The following is a 16,894-nucleotide window of genomic DNA, read 5'->3' as shown; positions in this document are numbered from 1 at the left end:
AAAGCACTGGGGGATGGAGGGAGGAGGAGTGAATCGGTCAGAAGCAGTTTGATAAAATGTTTGAATCTTGAACAGCCTGGTACAAATCTCTCTGTTGCTGATCAGCCTCTCCAGCCAATACACCTGTGAAGACTTCGCTGCAGACTGAGACAGCGAAAGCTTTTACTTGTCATGGGTGACATGGTGGTGACTCTTGACACTTTCTGCTCGAGTTTGCGGGGCCCCGGTGATCCTCCCCTCCCGGGAGTGAGCGAGGGGTCCGGGGCATCCAGCAGGTCCCAGCGGGGAAGGGCAGTGCCCCAGAGGCGCGGGAGCTAGCGAAGACACCCGGCAGAAGTGACGCCCAATAGAGGTGACACTCAACAGAGGTAACACCCAATAGAGGTGACACCCTGGCTGGGAAGGGCTGGGGGAAATGCGCTGCCCCTGCGGTTGTCCCGCCGCTCCTGATAGAGCGTTCGGGCACCGCAGAGCAGGAATGAGGAGCTCGGGCTGCGCAGCCGCCTCCGCCCCGGGCGTCCTCCTGGGGCTCGGGATTTACTCCTGAATCTGCTTCCAGGGACCGTTGCCCTGCCTGGTATGCGGTGATGACCTCCGGCCATCTCCCCTTCCCCTCCTTCCTTGAGCATCCCTGTGCTGACGGAGTCACATGCTTGGTCTTTGATGCCTTTAATCCCACCCTTAGCGCCCGAGAGGGAGGGGAGAAATTCGCGGAAGAGAAGTGAGGAACACGCCGAGAGCAGGATCCCGGCGGGAGCTGCGGGAGGGAGGGAGACGGGAGCGGCCGTGCGGGGCTGCCCAGCGGATCGGGTAACTCTGCCGCTCGGGTCGGGGAAATCGCCCGCTGGGATCGGGCTGTCCCGGGGGGATGCTTCCCCTTCCCCTGCGGGGGATAAAGGGGAAGTGCACCGAGGCTGGGGGAGCAGGGAAAGGGGGGCCACGAAGTTATGGCTGATGAGAAGCCACAACTGCTCAACAGGGCTGGCCGTGGCTGCTGTGGCTGCGGCACCCGAGCAGGCAGGGAAGTGGAAACCCTGCAGGGATCGAGGAGATGTTTCTGTGCTTTCTCCGGGGATGTGCCTGTACATGATAATGAGCAGGAGGAAAAGTGGCCAGACCCTGGCCGGGCCTCAAGAAACGGCCCTTCCCTTAGGGAAGGTGAGTGGAACTTTTAAGGGAACGGGGAAAAGCCAGCCAGCTTCTGCCCTTTGCTTGGTGCCACCCAGAGGAGCCCTCGCCCGAGGTAGAAGCGTGGCCAGAATCTCTCTGGTCTGAAATCCGGGCAAGGAGCTGAAGACTGGGCACACTGAAATGCCCTCTGTGTCTGCTGTCCTGCAAGGAGGGCAGAGAGTGGAGGTGGGATCAGCTTTTCTTATCTAACGCCCTCTCCTCTTTGACCATCACCACTGAGGTAACTGCTATTAATCCCGGTGCTTTACGGGTCACCTTGTGCTACCTGGCAGCTCTCCTGAAGGGAAACCCAATGGCCGAAGTTGCTGACATTTAGAATCAAAGGCTGCTGAGGAAAACTGCAGTTGTGCTGTGATGCAGCAAAACATGAAACTAGGCAGATGTACACTACAGGTTCCTGGGCTGGCTTCTCTTCTGCAGTCACTGCGAAAATAATTTATGTATAACCATTAGGGCACATCAGGTTCAGCAAGCATTTGCAAGCACAAAAACCAGGAGAAGCACCTTCCTGCACATGTGAAATCTGCTGCTTTCTTGTCTGTCCAACAAGGGACAGTATTATAATTATACCACAGATTATTTTTCAGCTCCTGCATTTACCTCATTTTCTCCCCTTGGGGCTCAAGCAGATCACCAGGATCCCCCAGAACCAGGGCATTCCTTTCACCACGCCTTCCTATGCAGAATAAACACTCTGGCTCGTACGTTGTGGGGGGAGGGGAGGAAAAGGGTGTATATTGCTCAGGCACAAGTGGTGAATACAGAGAAGTCAGTAGTTTAACAATAGCAGAGTCTCTTCAAAGAGGAATGCTTTTTATCAATATGACTAAACATTTTTCTTTCAAACAGAGGTTTGAATCATAATACTCTGGTTGTTACCTTGTACAATTTTACATTTTGATTGTTATATAGACCTGTCCCACTGGAAATTTGCAGCTTTGTCATGAAAAGCCTTTGTTCACTACTATTCTCTTTCCTTTTTCCTGTACTTTATTCTTCACAGTCATAAACAACAGTAAAGCTACAACATCTGCAGTGTTAGCAGCCATCACCTGTTTCCTTTTCTCTCTCTCTCCCCCCATTCATACACCCACAACTCTACTGGCACAGGTGAATTTTTAAGAGAATTAATCATTGTGGGGATAACAAAAAGGTTTTATTAATTATTAGATGATGATCAAATGATATTTAATGATAAATAAATTGCAAGTGGTGATTAAGGAATAATTGAATTATAATTTAACAGTGATTCAACAATGATTTAACAATAATTAAGCTGCAATGAAATAGTAATTGAACATTTTTCAGTTTCTGATTTTAGCAATGATTTAAACCATGATTAGACTCTGCTAGTTATTATACTTCTACACCTAAAGCTATAGCTGGATATATAAATGTCATGAACATACAACATACATTTAGGCTTAATGCAAAATGTGTTACCTCACTATAGGCATCAGGTGCTGGGTAAGGGGGTCTCAGCCTCCAGGACTGTCCTTGAGCAGTGTCCCAGCTCACAGGGGGATCTCCACCAGGCCACACAGGAGGGCTCTCTGGGCTTGCAGGGGCCACAGGAATCCACAGCCTACAGTGACTGAGATAGCCAACACCTCTTTGGTGTAGGTGCAGAGGTGCAGCTGTAGCAGCTCCAGTTTTGTCTAATCCCAGCTCAGGCTGGTACCTTTAGCTCTTGCAAAACATGGCCTAGACACCTGAATTCCTGGGAAGACAGGCCTGGCACAGTCCTAGAATAGGGCAGCTTGGAAGGGAGCACAGTGGGTCATCTGGTCCCACCTCCCTGCTGCAGCAGGGTCATTCCAGCCCATTGCACATGATTGTGTCCAGGTTCTGGAACACGTCCAGTGAGGGAGACTCCACAGCCTCTCTGGGCAATGTGCTCAGTGCTCAGTCACTGCACAGGGAAGTTCTCCCTCATGTTCAGGTGGAGTTTCCCAGACATCAGTTCCTGCCTGTCCCACTGCTGGGCCCACATGGCTCCATCCCCTGCAGACACTGACAGATAGGGATCAGGTCCCCTCTCAGCCATCTCTTCTCAAAGCTGAGCAGCCCCAGCTCCCTCAGCCTTTCCTCATAGGAGAGATGCTCCAGTCCCTCCATCATCTTCTGGAGCACAGGTAGCTTTTTCTCCATCCTCTGCAGTTAAAGGGAAGGGGTTTTGAACCAGTAAATGGTCACAGGACTGGTGCCACAGCCAGGGGTCCAGCTTGGACCACAGGAGAGCTTGGAGAAACCTGTTGGGACTGCTGGGGTCCTTTTGACATAGGGAGGGAATTTTGGTGACAGGCTTGCCAAGTTGGTGAGGGCCTTAATTTAAAGCTGCTGTGGGAGGGGAACTCCAAGCCTTTCAGTTTAAAGCCAGGGCTAGCAAGAGATGCCCAGAACGTGGGAAGGGATCACAGATCAGCAGGGGGCATGGCAGTACAAAGGAATTCCAGCCACTACTTTACCTTTATCAGAGTCCAACTTATCTGCCTCTGTGCAAAGGCTTGGGGAATGAACATGGGGAGCTGGAGTCATGGGCACACCTGCAGGGCTGCCAACTCCTGGGCACCATGGCAATGTGCTGGGGTGACTCTTGGGACTGGAGTGGTGGAATGGCAAGGGCAGGTGTGGGAGTTGAGGAGGGGTCACCCTCTAGGTCAGTGACCAGCTGGAGTGAATGGACCTCTGCCCAGGGATGGATGAGGAGCTGTCCAAGAGATGACAAATCAGGATTAAGGGAGGACAGGACAGGTGATTTTATTGTGGGGGTTTGCTCCAGGCCACCCCACCAGACGACTGAGTGGATGAGTTGCTCTTTGGACAGATAGGAGCAACCTTGTGATGACAAGCCCTGGTTCTCTTGGGGCACCTCAACCACCTGTCACACCTACCAAAATCACAGACAGCTCCTCCAAAGCCATTGCCTTAAATCCCTGTGTTTAGCTGTTACCTTGCAGAACTCTTCTCAGGCTGCTCTCCACTCCCATTTCATCTGATCTACCTGACTCTTGGTAGCAACAGAGGGAGCATTGCTTTCCCATGGGATTGCCCTGCAGGGAGACAGCCAGGTGAAATGGGCTCTGCTGAGGTTTATGTGACAGAGGAAAATTAATATACATGAGAAAAAGACAGTAGTTGGGAAAATAACTGTAATTAATATCTATTGAGTTCACAGCCTCTTTCACTTGTGGCATAGTCTTAGCCTCTTAGTTCAAATAAAATGGGGAAGTGTCATTCACCTGCCACAGCTATGTCCCTCCTTTCTTAGTTCAGTAGCTTTCAAACTGTGCATCATAGATTTCTAGGGATTTATGAACAATCTGTAAAAGTTAACTACAGTCTAATGAGAATAGCAAGCCAGTCTATGGTGAAATTTACATTCAAGTTTTAATTCTGCAGTTTTTAGTGTTACCTAGCTGGACATAATTACAACCTGCATATTTGTGCATTTTTACTGTTCCAATAGTGTTTAAATTCCATCTCCTTGGACAGAAGATGTCTGTACGTTCACTGACAGGCCCTGAGGAATGGCAGATCAAAACAGACAACAGTGCCTTCAATTTCTTTCTCATGCATCACATAATTTTTGCAAAGGCATAAGTCCTAGAGAGGGGAATAAGTGGCCCCTCTCTAGCCACTTCTCTTACACTTCAAGTTGTCATTAATCTGTTAACTGTGACGGTGTTACACCTTTAGTACACCTTTAGTGCACAGACCATAAGAAACAAAAGTTCTAAGGGAGCTGAGAGATTAAGTGCAGCAGCCTTGACCTTTGCCTGGCTTATCTGATGATAACAGGATAGATGAGACTCATCATCTACGACCAACATAAGAACAATTGCTTTCAGCAGTGCTCGAGGAGGTGAGGTATATTTGGTACCTGCCAGTAAAATACAATCAAGGAACAACTACTGGTCTCTTACCATTAAGGTTCCTCTGAATGTTTTTAGCAGCACAGCTCTTGCTGGGATGGTTTGAATTTTCTAGGGAGTCCCATCTCCCAGTTTGGCATGGAAGTGCAGTGATCAGTTCTGTGGATGCTTGGCTTCTACTGGACACTGCTGTTGTCAAGGGAGGCCAGACACATTGCAGAAATATTATATGGCACCTGACCTACTAAAAGCTGTCTGAAAACAAGAGGAATTGCAGATAAGAAAAGCTGGCCATCTGGCCCAGTAATAAGGATCAGCTCATGGCAGGGACCTCAGGTTCCAGAACTTGAGGATATCTGTATATTCCCTGTCAGCATGCCTGTATGCCGCCTTGGGAAGCCTCCATGGGCTTCCTCAGATTTGAGCAGGATGTTTGTCACAGCACCCAAAGGCCCTGTCTGTGCCAGAGAGGGTTCATCAGCAGAGGAGCTGGTCCTGAGCCGGCAGCTCATCTGCAGGATGTTAGGCTGGGGCACAGAAAAGCTTTTCACACAAAGGTTTGAGCTTGGGTGCTGCTGTAGGATCAACACACAAATGTAAGGTACCACGTGTGTGAGCACCATTACTCCCACCACTGCTATGGCCCAGCTGGGACTGTGACTGCCCATAACATTTCCATGACATTTTCCAAGAGCCTGTCTTTGTTTCCCTCTTTCATCCCTTTGTAGACAGGTGACTCTATAGCTCTGACCACAAGACTTCCTCCAGCTGTTTTTATGTTAGGAAAGGAATGGCTTTACCCACTGACACTGAGAAGAAGTGTAGATAGGCCAAAGGAGTCATTTAATATTGTAACTGTGCAGGAATTAGTTGTGTCCTTGTCTCATGATGCAGGAAGTAGAATGCAGATGGTCTCTCTTACATCAGCTATCCTGGAACCTAAAAATTTGCAGCTTTGAAACATACAGAAAACTTTGTTCAGGAACACGTCTTTGTGGAGAGGAGTTTGGAGCAGACAGAAAATCAGATTTTTCTTTTAAAGCACAAGCACAGCACACAGTGCTGTGCACCCCAAAGAGTACATTACTTATTTTTCTACTCTCCTCAGTGTGCAAATAGATGAGTTTTCCTGAACAGTGTAATTCAGCCTAGTAATTAGAGGACTAATGAAGATATGATATAGATTTGGAATTAGGTGTTTCTGGAAGGAATTTTCATCATGAGAATCTAAGAAAACAAACAAGCCAAATCTACAGCTCTTTAACACCACAACCTCTAGTTGTGTTTAAGCAATGGCTCAGTTCTACACAGAACGTGTAAATCTGGCTTCCACTGCAAGTACTTACATGGTTGCAAAGTAGTTATTTTTCAGGTTTAATAAAGTGGGATTTTTAAGGCAGTATAAAATCCAAATCTGTTTCTCACTTTTCTCCTCAGACTTTTCTTTTTTCTGTCTGAAATAATACTTGCATGAAAAACAAACAAGATGTTTTTCCCCCTAGAAAGGGAAAAAAATGAAAATGACAGTACAAAGAGCTCCTGACAACAGTGTCTCCTCTGAAATCAGAACCATCCTGATGGCCAGAAAAAGCCTGAGCAGAAACTCTGGATTCAAATACTGCAGATAAGAGCAAACGTCACTTCTGCAGAAGTAAGAATTTTTAAATCTATACTTTGAATTCTCAGATTCCCAGTGTTACAGACAGAAGGTGAGAAGGAGGTCAGTCTCCTCCCTCTTCTAGGTTCTTCAGCTTGTTTTTCACATTAATTGCAGTATTTGACCTGCTTTAATACACTCCTGACTATTTTTAGGCTCTGTGATTATTTCACTGCCCAGTGAAAACAGCCTTTTCCTCAGCAGACAGAGTGACAAAGAGTGTGATTTCAGTGTGAGTGTGAACAGCTCAAGCAGAAGATGTGAAGAGTAGCAGTAGGTTTGTGTGTGATTGCTGTTTTCTTGAGGCTCCTTGAGTTGCAGAGCCAGAATAAGAGCTCTAAGACCTTGAACTCTCTTACTTGTGAAGTGAAGCCAGGGTTAAGTCATAACGCTTGGAATTACAACACAGTGACCTGCATGGGTGGCTTCCAGTCCTTCGTGCTTTTCCAGGGGAAGCTGGAGGCAGGAGATACGTCCAGAGAGGGTGGTGCTCACCTGCACCACCTCACCGACCCTGCCCTGAGCTGGGAGCTGGGACACCAGCAGGTGGAGTCCCCACACCACTTTCCCAGTGCTGTTGGGCTTTGGACTCAGTGTGAGTCTACCAGCAGGGACCTGGGACATGATCCTTGAACAACATGGGTTGCAGAAGAGCAAGATGTCAAGTGAGATTTGTTTGATTCATCTCATGAGGCTGCAGCCCCCCCAGTCTGCTGGCCACTAGAGAAGACAGGACAACCATTTTTCCTCTTCAGAAAATAGAGTGAGGGAAGGAGCCTCCTTGGGTGAGCATTATCATCACAGAATCATAGGATAGTTTGAATTGGAAGGGACCTTAAAGAATAGCTAGTTCCAGCCTCCCTGCTAGATGCCACTTACTAGACCAAGTTGCTCAAAGGATTATTAATGAAGAAATTCTCAAAGAATTATTACTAGTGCTTCAATATATATCCCAAGATCTCATTGCCAGCTCATAGGTTTTGTAGCTCAGAGCTTCAGCATAGTTAGAAGATGGAAAGTAAACTTCATTCCCTGAGAATTAAACTACCTTCTAGTTTTCCTTCATCTCCTTTTCCCACTGTGGTCCTCATGTTTAAGTTTGGAGGCTGGCTCAGAGACAGTGCCTACAATGATGCTTGTATCAAAACAAGGCTCAACAGCGTGAACTGGAATATGATTCTGCATGTTTGTGTTCTTTTCATGCTTGTGTCAGATTAGCGGGATTGCCTAGGATTTTGGATGAATAAATACATTTAAATGCCAGATCATTCCATCTGATGGATTTCAGGTCTTCACATCCTGAATCCTGATCCAAGGACTTGGATCTAGCAGCTGAAGTACAGCCATCACCTTTAGAGCCTTTAAAAGGTTCACTGATGCAATTCAATGCAGCATTTGTGCAACAGGATTGTGTAACCAAACAGGAAAAGAAAGCAATAATGGAAGAAACTGCAGATTCTCGTGCATCAGCATGCAAATCTGTTCTCAATTTAATTATTCTAAATTTTGTTTTGAGCCCTAAGAGCACAACACTAATGCCACAGTCTATCTAAGGATGGTTTGATATCTCACAGCATGAACTACCTGTTCTCGAAGAAATATTTGGAATAACTCTTGTATATTTTGCATTAGTCTTGTTAAAAGGCCTTTCATAGATGGTTGTCACATTCGCATATGACAAAAGGAAAAGGTTCTCCTAATGGTAAAAATAGCAAACCTGTGACCTCTGTAAAGAAGGCAGTTCTGAAGTATCCGCAGGGACAGACCCTGCTTTATATCCTCCAAGTCTTTTCTTATACAAGACACATTTATCTGAGACAGAGGAGAAAAGCCACGATTTTTTCCATTCACCCAACTTTGCTTAGGCTGCTTCAGATGACAGTGCAGAAAAGGACAAAGAAAAACATTTTGGTCTGGAACCACCATCTGATCATCAGAACTTGCTGAAGGCAGAAGGTTAAAAATTGGAAAAACTCTGCACTGAACATCCAGTGCACATTCAGTCACCTCAGTGAGGGGAACATGAGTAACTCAGGGAGAGGGAATAGGAAATTAAAGGGAGAATGAATTAAAAGTGAGACTACTGACATGACAGAATTCATCTGAGCAGACTAACTGCCCTGATTTTGAGTAAGCTTCTCTCAGCCAGGCTGTGAGGTGTTCCGGGCAGCCAGAGAAGCAGATATGGTAAAATATGACTTCTATGAAGGTGGATATTTGCTTAAAGTGAATGTGGCTACAAAAATTACGTATTTATGTGAATACTTCAGTTTAAAATTAAAGGCATGTACTTCTAAATTGCATTCTTTTAAATAAGGAGTCAATGGCTCAATTACGACATGTTCATGTTGCTGTGCTCATGTATTTCACAGGGTCTAGAGAGGAGGAGACGTAACAGACAGACACACGCCTTTAGCATACACAGGCCCTCAGTGAAGTAAATTGGTGTCTTTGTTGCATGGCTTCACACTCTGGGGAGGAGACTGAGAAAACCCACATTTGGAAGTGTGTGAGCAGCAGGAGGGAAGCATGATTTTACCTCCAAAGAGGTAAAAGTTTGTCTCTCCAGTATGTGCTAGACTAAGATACAAGAGATATGACTTTGCTTCATGGCTGTGATCTAAACATTACTATGCCACAGTCACCAGACAGGGGTACCTGAGTTCCATGCCTTTAACAGAAAGGGATTTCCACACATCCTGCATCCAACTTGGCTGTAGTTACGTTTGAAGCACAGTAGCAAACACAAAAAGTCCTTTTGAGCCTGGTTAGATCAGAGCTCCTATGTGCTAAAAAGGCCTTAGGGGTCCTTTGCTGGAAACCTAAGTTTGACTCATCTGTCCTCAACCTCCCTGGACTGTTCTGTGATGCCTCGATCTCAAGGGATTCCAGAGGGGCCTTGTATTTTGGCTTACTCAGAGACTAGTACCCTGCTTTCTGTTTTCTCTGCCAGTTCCTATTTCAGTAACCATCCTTTTTTCTTCCTTTCTAGGCTTGGACAACCTGTGCAAGTTTGGCAGCAATGGCACCAGTGGCATCCTGCAGTCCAGAGAGAAAGATGCATTGGGAGTGAAGGATTGAGGGCATGAGCAGTGCAGGAGTGCCCTCCTTCTGCAGCAGTTATGTTACACCGAGCCAGGCAGCTCTGGGGGAAGTGGTGCCGTTGGTCCAGCCCTTTCATCCATCTCCTCACCCTGACTGTGGTGACTTTTGGTGTGCTGGCACCTTTGATCTGCCACCGGCTCCTCCACTCTTACTTCTACCTGCGGCGCTGGCACCTGAACCCCATGAGCCAGGAGTTCCTGGAGCAGAACCAGCAGGAGGGCCGGGATGCCCTCCATTACTTTGAGAAGATGCAGACGCCAAACGCCTCCGAGGCCTCTGGCAGTGACGCCTTCCAGCCCTTGCTGCTGATCACCATTGTCACTGTGCAGAGGCGGAATGATTTCCACTACGTCTTGCAAGTGGCCTCCCACTTCCACCGCCTCCTCCAGAAGTGTGGGGCGCGTTGCCAGAGGCACCGCATGCTCCTCTGTAACGTGGAGTCAGACCCCAGCAGCCATCAGGACGTCAGGCTGCTGAGCAGCCTCTTTCCTGTGGTCAGTCGTGACAGAACTGGGGAGAATCCTGACCCCAGCCTGAACCAGTTCGAGAAGGAGAAGCAGGACTATGTCTTCTGCCTCGAGCAGTCACTGTTGGTGTACAGCCCAGAGTACATCCTCCTCGTGGAGGATGATGCCGTGCCAGAGGAGGAGATATTTTCTGTCATGCATCACCTGTTCTCGGCCCGGTTCTCCAAGCCCTACCTCAGAGACGCTCTCTACTTCAAGCTGTACCATCCCGAGAGGCTCCAGCGCTACTTCAACCCCGAGCCCATGAGGATCCTGGAGTGGCTGGGGCTGGGCATGTTCCTGGGGCCGGTGCTGGCCGCCGCGTACTGCCGGGCCGTGGGGCAGGCGGGCCCTGGCTGGTGCCTGGTGGCGTTCTTCGCCCTGTACAGCATGGCCCTGGCAGAGCTGGTGGGGCGGCACTATGGGCTGGAGCTGCGCCGCCTGCACCCCGCGCTCTACAACGTGGTGCCGGCCAGCGAGTGCTGCACGCCTGCCATGCTGTTCCCCGCCGCCTCCGCCCGCCGGGCCTCGGGATACCTGCGGGGGCTGCGCTGCCGCCAGGGCTTCGCCAAGGACACCGCCCTCTACTCGCTGCTGCGGGCCAAGGGCGAGAACGCCTTCGTGCTGGAGCCCAACCTGGTGCGGCACGTGGGCATGTACTCCAGCCTCCGACTGAGGAGCAACCCGAAACTGCTGTGAGCTGCTGCTGCCTTGCCTCACAGACAGCACCCAGGGCACTTGCCATGGGCAGGGGGACAGTGTGCACGCACAGATTCTGTGCTGCTTGCACTGGGCATCCCGTGTCTCCATGAGGACAAAGAATAACTCTAAAAGTGTAAGTTTTCTTAGAATCAGCTTATGTACACAGAGATCCTATTTAATAGGAACTTGGAACTAATCACCATGCACCACCTGGGAGGGGAGTGGAGGATAACAGCTCGTTCTCCTTACCAATTCCCAAAGAAAAGCTCTCACACCAACATGCACAGCTTTCCTACCTACTCTCCTGAACACAGGTTACAAAAATCTTCGCCTTAGGGCAACAGGAGTGTTGGACAAAGAGAATGTTTCAAATTCAAGCTAATGAGGCAGGGAAGGCCTTATTTCCCCATTCTTACAAACGTCTGATCTCTGACCTGGCTCTGTTCCAAAGCTGTGGTTTTGAGCAGACCCTTCAAAAGCAGAAGTGGTTTGCAGGAACTTTCCCACAAATTCTGCCCAGATACTTCAAATTTATGAAGTCTCTTTAGTTATTGTCTCCCTGTCTGCACCTCCACCATTCCCAATTCTTGTTCTTCAACCAGAGGCTCTTCAAAACAAAACCTCTGCTGCTTCATTAGAGGTCACCTCTGAGAGTAGGGATAGGAAAACAGAATCACAACCACTGATGTTCCACAGATAGGTCACAAATGCACATTTTCATTGATACATGAGACACATTGTACACAATGATTGCTGTGTTGATTGGGATCATCACTCATTGTACTGGATCCATTACAAGAGGTTTTATCAGCCACTGAGTGAACTTAGACATTCGACATGAATTTACCTTGACTTTCCCTCAGCACAGGGGTAAAGGAAAGATTAGATCAGGTGCTGTTGTTGTGCAGGATCCTGCACAGGATTCATTCTGGGCCTGTAATTCACAGCTCTGCTGGAGTGGTTCATTCGCTGCTCCTGGCAGAAAGCAAAATACCTGTGGGAAACAAAAATAGCTGTTCACGAGAGCAAGCAACAATAGCACAGCACATCAAAGGGCCACTCTGACAGTGACAATGTGTCCTGGTTGTTAGTCATCTGGCATAGGTACTTTGCACCAGGGCTGTGGACACAGTTAAGTATAAATCTATGGAGTTAAATATAAAACCTTGCAGATTACAAGAGACCTCATACTGAATGAAAACAGGCAAAACTTGGGTATGCCTTTAGTGAGCTTTGAATCAAATTCACTTAGAGGTGGCATTTGGTCGAACTGTTTTTAAAACCTTATTCCTTGCTTTGGAATGAACCAAGTACATCTTTTTTGTTGAGTTTAATCAGTGGGAGTTGTTTGGGGTTTTCTTTTTGGTAATGGAAGGGCTCTGCTTTGAATTTTCTTCTGCCAGCTCTCTCCCAGGTGACCTATGCCTTAAGCTCTTAACAAGTGTGATTATAGGTGAGAAATACCTAAAACTCCTGAGAGATGAAACCAAAGAAAATGGCAACCATCCCTCTGTCGTAGCAGTAGGTATCAGCTACACAGCACAAAGGCACAGTGCAGGTTAGCTGAGACACAGCATCACAGCAGTGCTTTGCTCTCCAGTAATCAGCTTTTAGAACATCTTTGGAAATTAGAGTGAGTAAAAACTGCTTGTGGGTTCCACGCCATTCCAAAGGCAAACCATTTAGGCCTCCTGGAATAGGACACCAGAAAAATGGCACAGGCAAAACCATATTTTGTTCCCAGCTGCTGAAAGCCCTGGAGATGCCAGGGTAGTCACACAGTGACAGGTGGGCAGATCTCTCCTCTGGCTTCACTGCAGGGGGGTTTGGGTGTCAGGATTTGGTGTCACTGTATATTTATTCCACCAAGTGCCTGCACATACAACTGGTTTCTGCATCTTCAGCTGTGAATGTTTCAGTGCAGTGGGCTTGCTCTTCTCTCTTTTATATCTTTGTACTGTACAATTCCAGGACAGTTCCCTGTTCTTTTCATGATGTTTCATTCTTGCAAAGAAAATCTCTCAGCCATGTGCAATAAATGGGACAGGGAATGGAAAAAGGAAGAGGGGAAAAGAAAGAAAGAAACCTTAGAAAAGAAACAAACTAACTATATCTAGTTAATAAATGTTTTGATGTGGGAAATCATTTATCCATTTGTCTCGAAGTTATTCTCCTGTTTGTCCAGTAGTACTTTATTTGTCATACCAAAAGTCCAGGGGAGATCAGTAATTTCACTAAGCCTCATAGCTGGAAATTAAGAATATGAATTTGAGGCATCTTTTAAACTAGAAGACAATTTTCATGGCATAAGAAGTGACAGAATTTGACTGTGAGACCAAACAAAGTGCAGAGAGCTCATGGCTTGAATTTGCCAATGTGAGAGTTTCAGATAAACCAGCTGAGAACAAACTCCTTTGTGCAAGAAGCAGGTTAATAAATTCTTCATGTCCTTCTGTGACAATTCTCTGAAGTGCCCATCTCACCTTCACAACAGAGGTGCTGCTTTGCTGAGCCTGCAGGGAGCTGTTCTAAGATACTCAGATACTTGCACAGTGCCCACCCTGCCAATGGATCACCCCAGGAAAGGGCTCCTGCCTTCCAGTTTTCCAGAAGCAGATGGAATCTTGCTTCTCTTTTCTGTGCTGCATGTTTTACTAGAAATTAGAATTCAGAGAAGTGCACATCGCCCTCGGAATAGAGAATGGGAGGCTACCGTGAATTCTTAATTCCTGTTGGATTTTGTTCTGCAGTTCAGGCTAAAAATGCAGTTTCAAACACCCAAAAGCCTCTTCCCTCTCTTTTCTCTGAGGGGAGTGGAGCTGAGTTGCTCCCAGACTACTCAGAGGTTCAAAGCACGGTATTAGCTCCCTGAAATGTGGCCTTAAGAGCTTGGTTTCTTTGACTTTAAGACAAATTTAGTGGCTATTTTTGAAACAAACAGTATGGATTTGCTTGGGTGCTGGTGTGTTCCCAATAGTTTGGAGACTATTCTTAAATGCAGCAGCTGCTGCTTGCACAAGAGGAGTCTTTTTTGATGGGCCATTAGCAGGACCCAAGGATTTATTGTCTAAGACAGTTCAGGGGGAGTTATTAACTTAAACAAAAACTACATTTCTTTCCAAAGCATGTCCAACACAAGCATGATGCCAGCAGAACACAGGGGATAAACTGACAGGTCTCTACTAGATTAGAAATCCAAGAGGCTTTTTCTAACTCCAGTAGGCATCAAAGTCTTAGTGAGAAGGCGCTCCATTTGAAGAGAGAAGGGAAAAGCCTTCCTTCCTCTGCTGAGGAGCTGTGAATCACCAGATTGGGTATTTAAGCAGCAATTTGTCTGGATACAGGCTGAATTGTTTTGGTGGTTTGTTGGGGTTTTTTAGGTTGTTTTGGTTTTTTGTTGTTTATTTGTTTGGTTCTGGTTTTTTTTTTGTTTGTTTTAGTAAAGTTATTTACAAGCAAACTTTCTACAAAATAAACAACCTTTCTATAAAAACTCTGCTAATAGTCTCTTCTTTCTATGTCTCACTGTTTGTTTTCCTGATTGGCAGATCCAGCTTTCCTTGCCATATTTGACAAAGAAAGATACTCTCATGTTCATGCATTGGGACAGATGTTATCATTTTGATCCAATCCCCGCTCAAAGCAAGTCTTACTCGACCAAGTTTCTCAGGCCATTTTCCAATCAAAATTGAGGGATTTTAACAGGGACCTGAGGTAAAATCAAGCTCTGAGTAGTGGAATTTAACTTTGGCTTACTTTTGTATAAAGAAGGTACATATTTCACAAAATAAGAAAGGTAATCTTCTGTGAGGGAGAGTTGTAGTTATAAAGGCACTGGCAGTTTCTCTCCCGAAGTCAGAGTTTCATTTTGTGTATTTTCACACCAGTTTTACAGACATCCTATCCAAATTCAGCAGATGGCAGGGCCCAACATGTGGCTCTGAATAATCTTCAGTAAAACACACACCTGCCAAAAATGCATAGAGAATTAGGTACTCCATGGTCTGTGCTTCTTCACTGCATGTCTCCATTCTGGAGTAACTTCATTTCCACTGATTACTTGTCCTGACAGCACTGGGAGAATCCACCCCATCAGCCAATTTATCCATGTACATATAGGCAACAACATCAATGTCACTTCCCATGACTTTGTTCTCTGTGGCAAGCTAGGATTGCCACTTTCCCAGCTGTAGAATGACAGTGATTTTTAAATATTGAAGAAGAGTTAGATTTATTGTTCTGTTTGTAAGCCCCTGGGCAGCTGTGCCTACTTTATCTTAGAATTTCTGCCTTGGTGTCCAGTCTTCCTGGACAGAAACCACATCTACAAATGGTCCTGTCAGCAAGCTGGTCCAGTTCAGACATCTTGTGGTTTGTACTTTGCAAACTTGATGCAAATATTAACAGGCAGCACCTAACTCTGCCTTTTTGGGGGACCATGTAATGCTCAGACAAACAGATAATAAAGAGTTAAATGTCTCCCTTTATAGAAGCCAAGTGTTTGCCTTCTTGCTTTATTTAAAAACAAAATGTCAACAGAAAGCCACAGAGACCAGTGTCATTACAGCATTTACCCTCATGTCCTGTTACAGCTGTTTCTCACAGCCCAGGAAAGTTGCCACAGGCAGCTCGATTTAAAGTTGTATCCTTGTTTGCTATACCCAGTATTGAAATTAGTGCAAAGATCTTTGTTTAGATAACAGGAGTGTTGCGTGCTTGCCTGTTTTTCATTCCAAGTCATGATGTTTGTGGCAGCCCAGCTTTAAGTTGCACAGAATGCAGAACAAAGCAAACCCTTCCTTGTGCAATCTCTTGGTGGTCTGAGCCTGTTCTGCCTAACAGCTCCCAGCCCCCATGATGTACTTGTCTGCAGACTCTGCTGTGGAGCCAAAAATACAGGGGCGTTTCTTCCAGTGCGGTTAAACAGCCAAGATCTTCACATTGGGGCTGAGGCTGTAGGTGACTGGGGAAAACAAACCACTTAATAAACAATACCTCTGATTAGATAGGGATGAACAAGCTGGACTTTGAGATGGTTAAGCAAGACTGCAGAGTACAGAAAACAGGAAACATCCAGCACGGTGTGGAGAGGTGGGTTAAGAGGCAGACTCCACTCTGCTCGAGCCTGCTCAGATTAGACTTCAACCCCGTCACGCAGGCAGCAGCTCATGGAGCAACAGAACCAGGTGTTTTTCATGTGGATGCATATTATTCTTGGAAATCCTTCCAACTCCCAGTGTTTTTTTCCATTCCATTTCAATCCATTTTACAGGTCTGACCACATCCAAAAGTAGTATTTAATTTACTTAAGTGTGGAGAGAAGCTGTACATTTGTAATTTTTCTTGACATGACTATATAAACTCTGAAGTTGCTTCATCTGCTTCTTTTTCATCTTTCTTTCTGAGGTGTACTACAATCTATCTCTCTTCCCACTTACCTATTTTTTATTTAAAATGCTAGTACATTCAAGTAGTTAAAGGCAAAAAATCATCAGAATTTTACTGCTAGAAACAGGCAATAAAAAGCACAATCTGAAAAATCATAGGAAATTAAAATATTTTTATCTGTTGTCTTTAAAACAGGCTTTCTGTTGATTTTAATATATTTTGTCCAGCAAGACTTCACCTAAAACCTTTGGATCCTTTCACAGCAAGGCTGGGTATAACAAGGACAGCAATTAAATTAACTTCTACTACAAAAATTCAGTACTTGCACTGTCAAATTCCAAATTAAGATCTAAGTAATAACCCATGCCACACACGAATAGTTTTCAATGGTCCTTAATATTTTTAAATGCATACTTCTGTCAACTTTTGTATGGGAATTTCAGATGAAAAAGTTGACATCAGAAAAATCT

General features: G+C 46.0%; 1 protein-coding gene and 1 long non-coding RNA gene across 6 annotated transcripts in view; one reads left to right on the top strand and one right to left on the bottom strand.

Annotated features, from left to right (window-relative positions):
• LOC148219651 (uncharacterized) overlaps positions 1-16,894 on the bottom strand; it is a 34,098-nt gene that overhangs the window by 5,500 nt on the left and 11,704 nt on the right. For all 3 annotated transcript variants that reach the window (XR_015799696.1, XR_015799697.1, XR_015799695.1), the window contains exon 3: positions 11,884-12,030. This is a non-coding gene — a long non-coding RNA (uncharacterized LOC148219651). The remainder of the gene's footprint in view (positions 1-11,883; positions 12,031-16,894) is intronic.
• LOC106857650 (GPI-N-acetylgalactosamine transferase PGAP4-like) lies at positions 695-14,538 on the top strand. 3 transcript variants are annotated; one of them, XM_088157379.1, is made up of 2 exons: positions 695-810; positions 9,716-14,538. In XM_088157379.1, the coding sequence occupies exon 2, from the start codon at positions 9,846-9,848 to the stop codon at positions 11,031-11,033; it is 1,188 nt and encodes a 395-aa protein (XP_088013505.1). In that variant the 5' UTR covers positions 695-810; positions 9,716-9,845; the 3' UTR covers positions 11,034-14,538. The 3 variants fall into 3 exon arrangements, with proteins under 3 accessions (XP_088013505.1, XP_088013506.1, XP_088013507.1); XM_088157380.1 differs by lacking the exon at positions 695-810 and adding an exon at positions 6,247-6,717; XM_088157381.1 differs by lacking the exon at positions 695-810 and adding an exon at positions 8,641-9,272.

The sequence above is a fragment of the Sturnus vulgaris genome, chromosome Z, assembly GCF_052056855.1.
Source record: "Sturnus vulgaris isolate bStuVul1 chromosome Z, bStuVul1.hap1, whole genome shotgun sequence".
NCBI lineage: Eukaryota > Metazoa > Chordata > Aves > Passeriformes > Sturnidae > Sturnus > Sturnus vulgaris.
This window is presented reverse-complemented; position numbering and strand designations above follow the sequence as displayed.

What these genes read in the sequence shown, in the direction of transcription:
- LOC106857650 (XM_088157379.1), top strand. Translation starts at nt 9,846, where the DNA reads ATGTTACACCGAGCCAGGCAGCTCTGGGGGAAGTGGTGCCGTTGGTCC.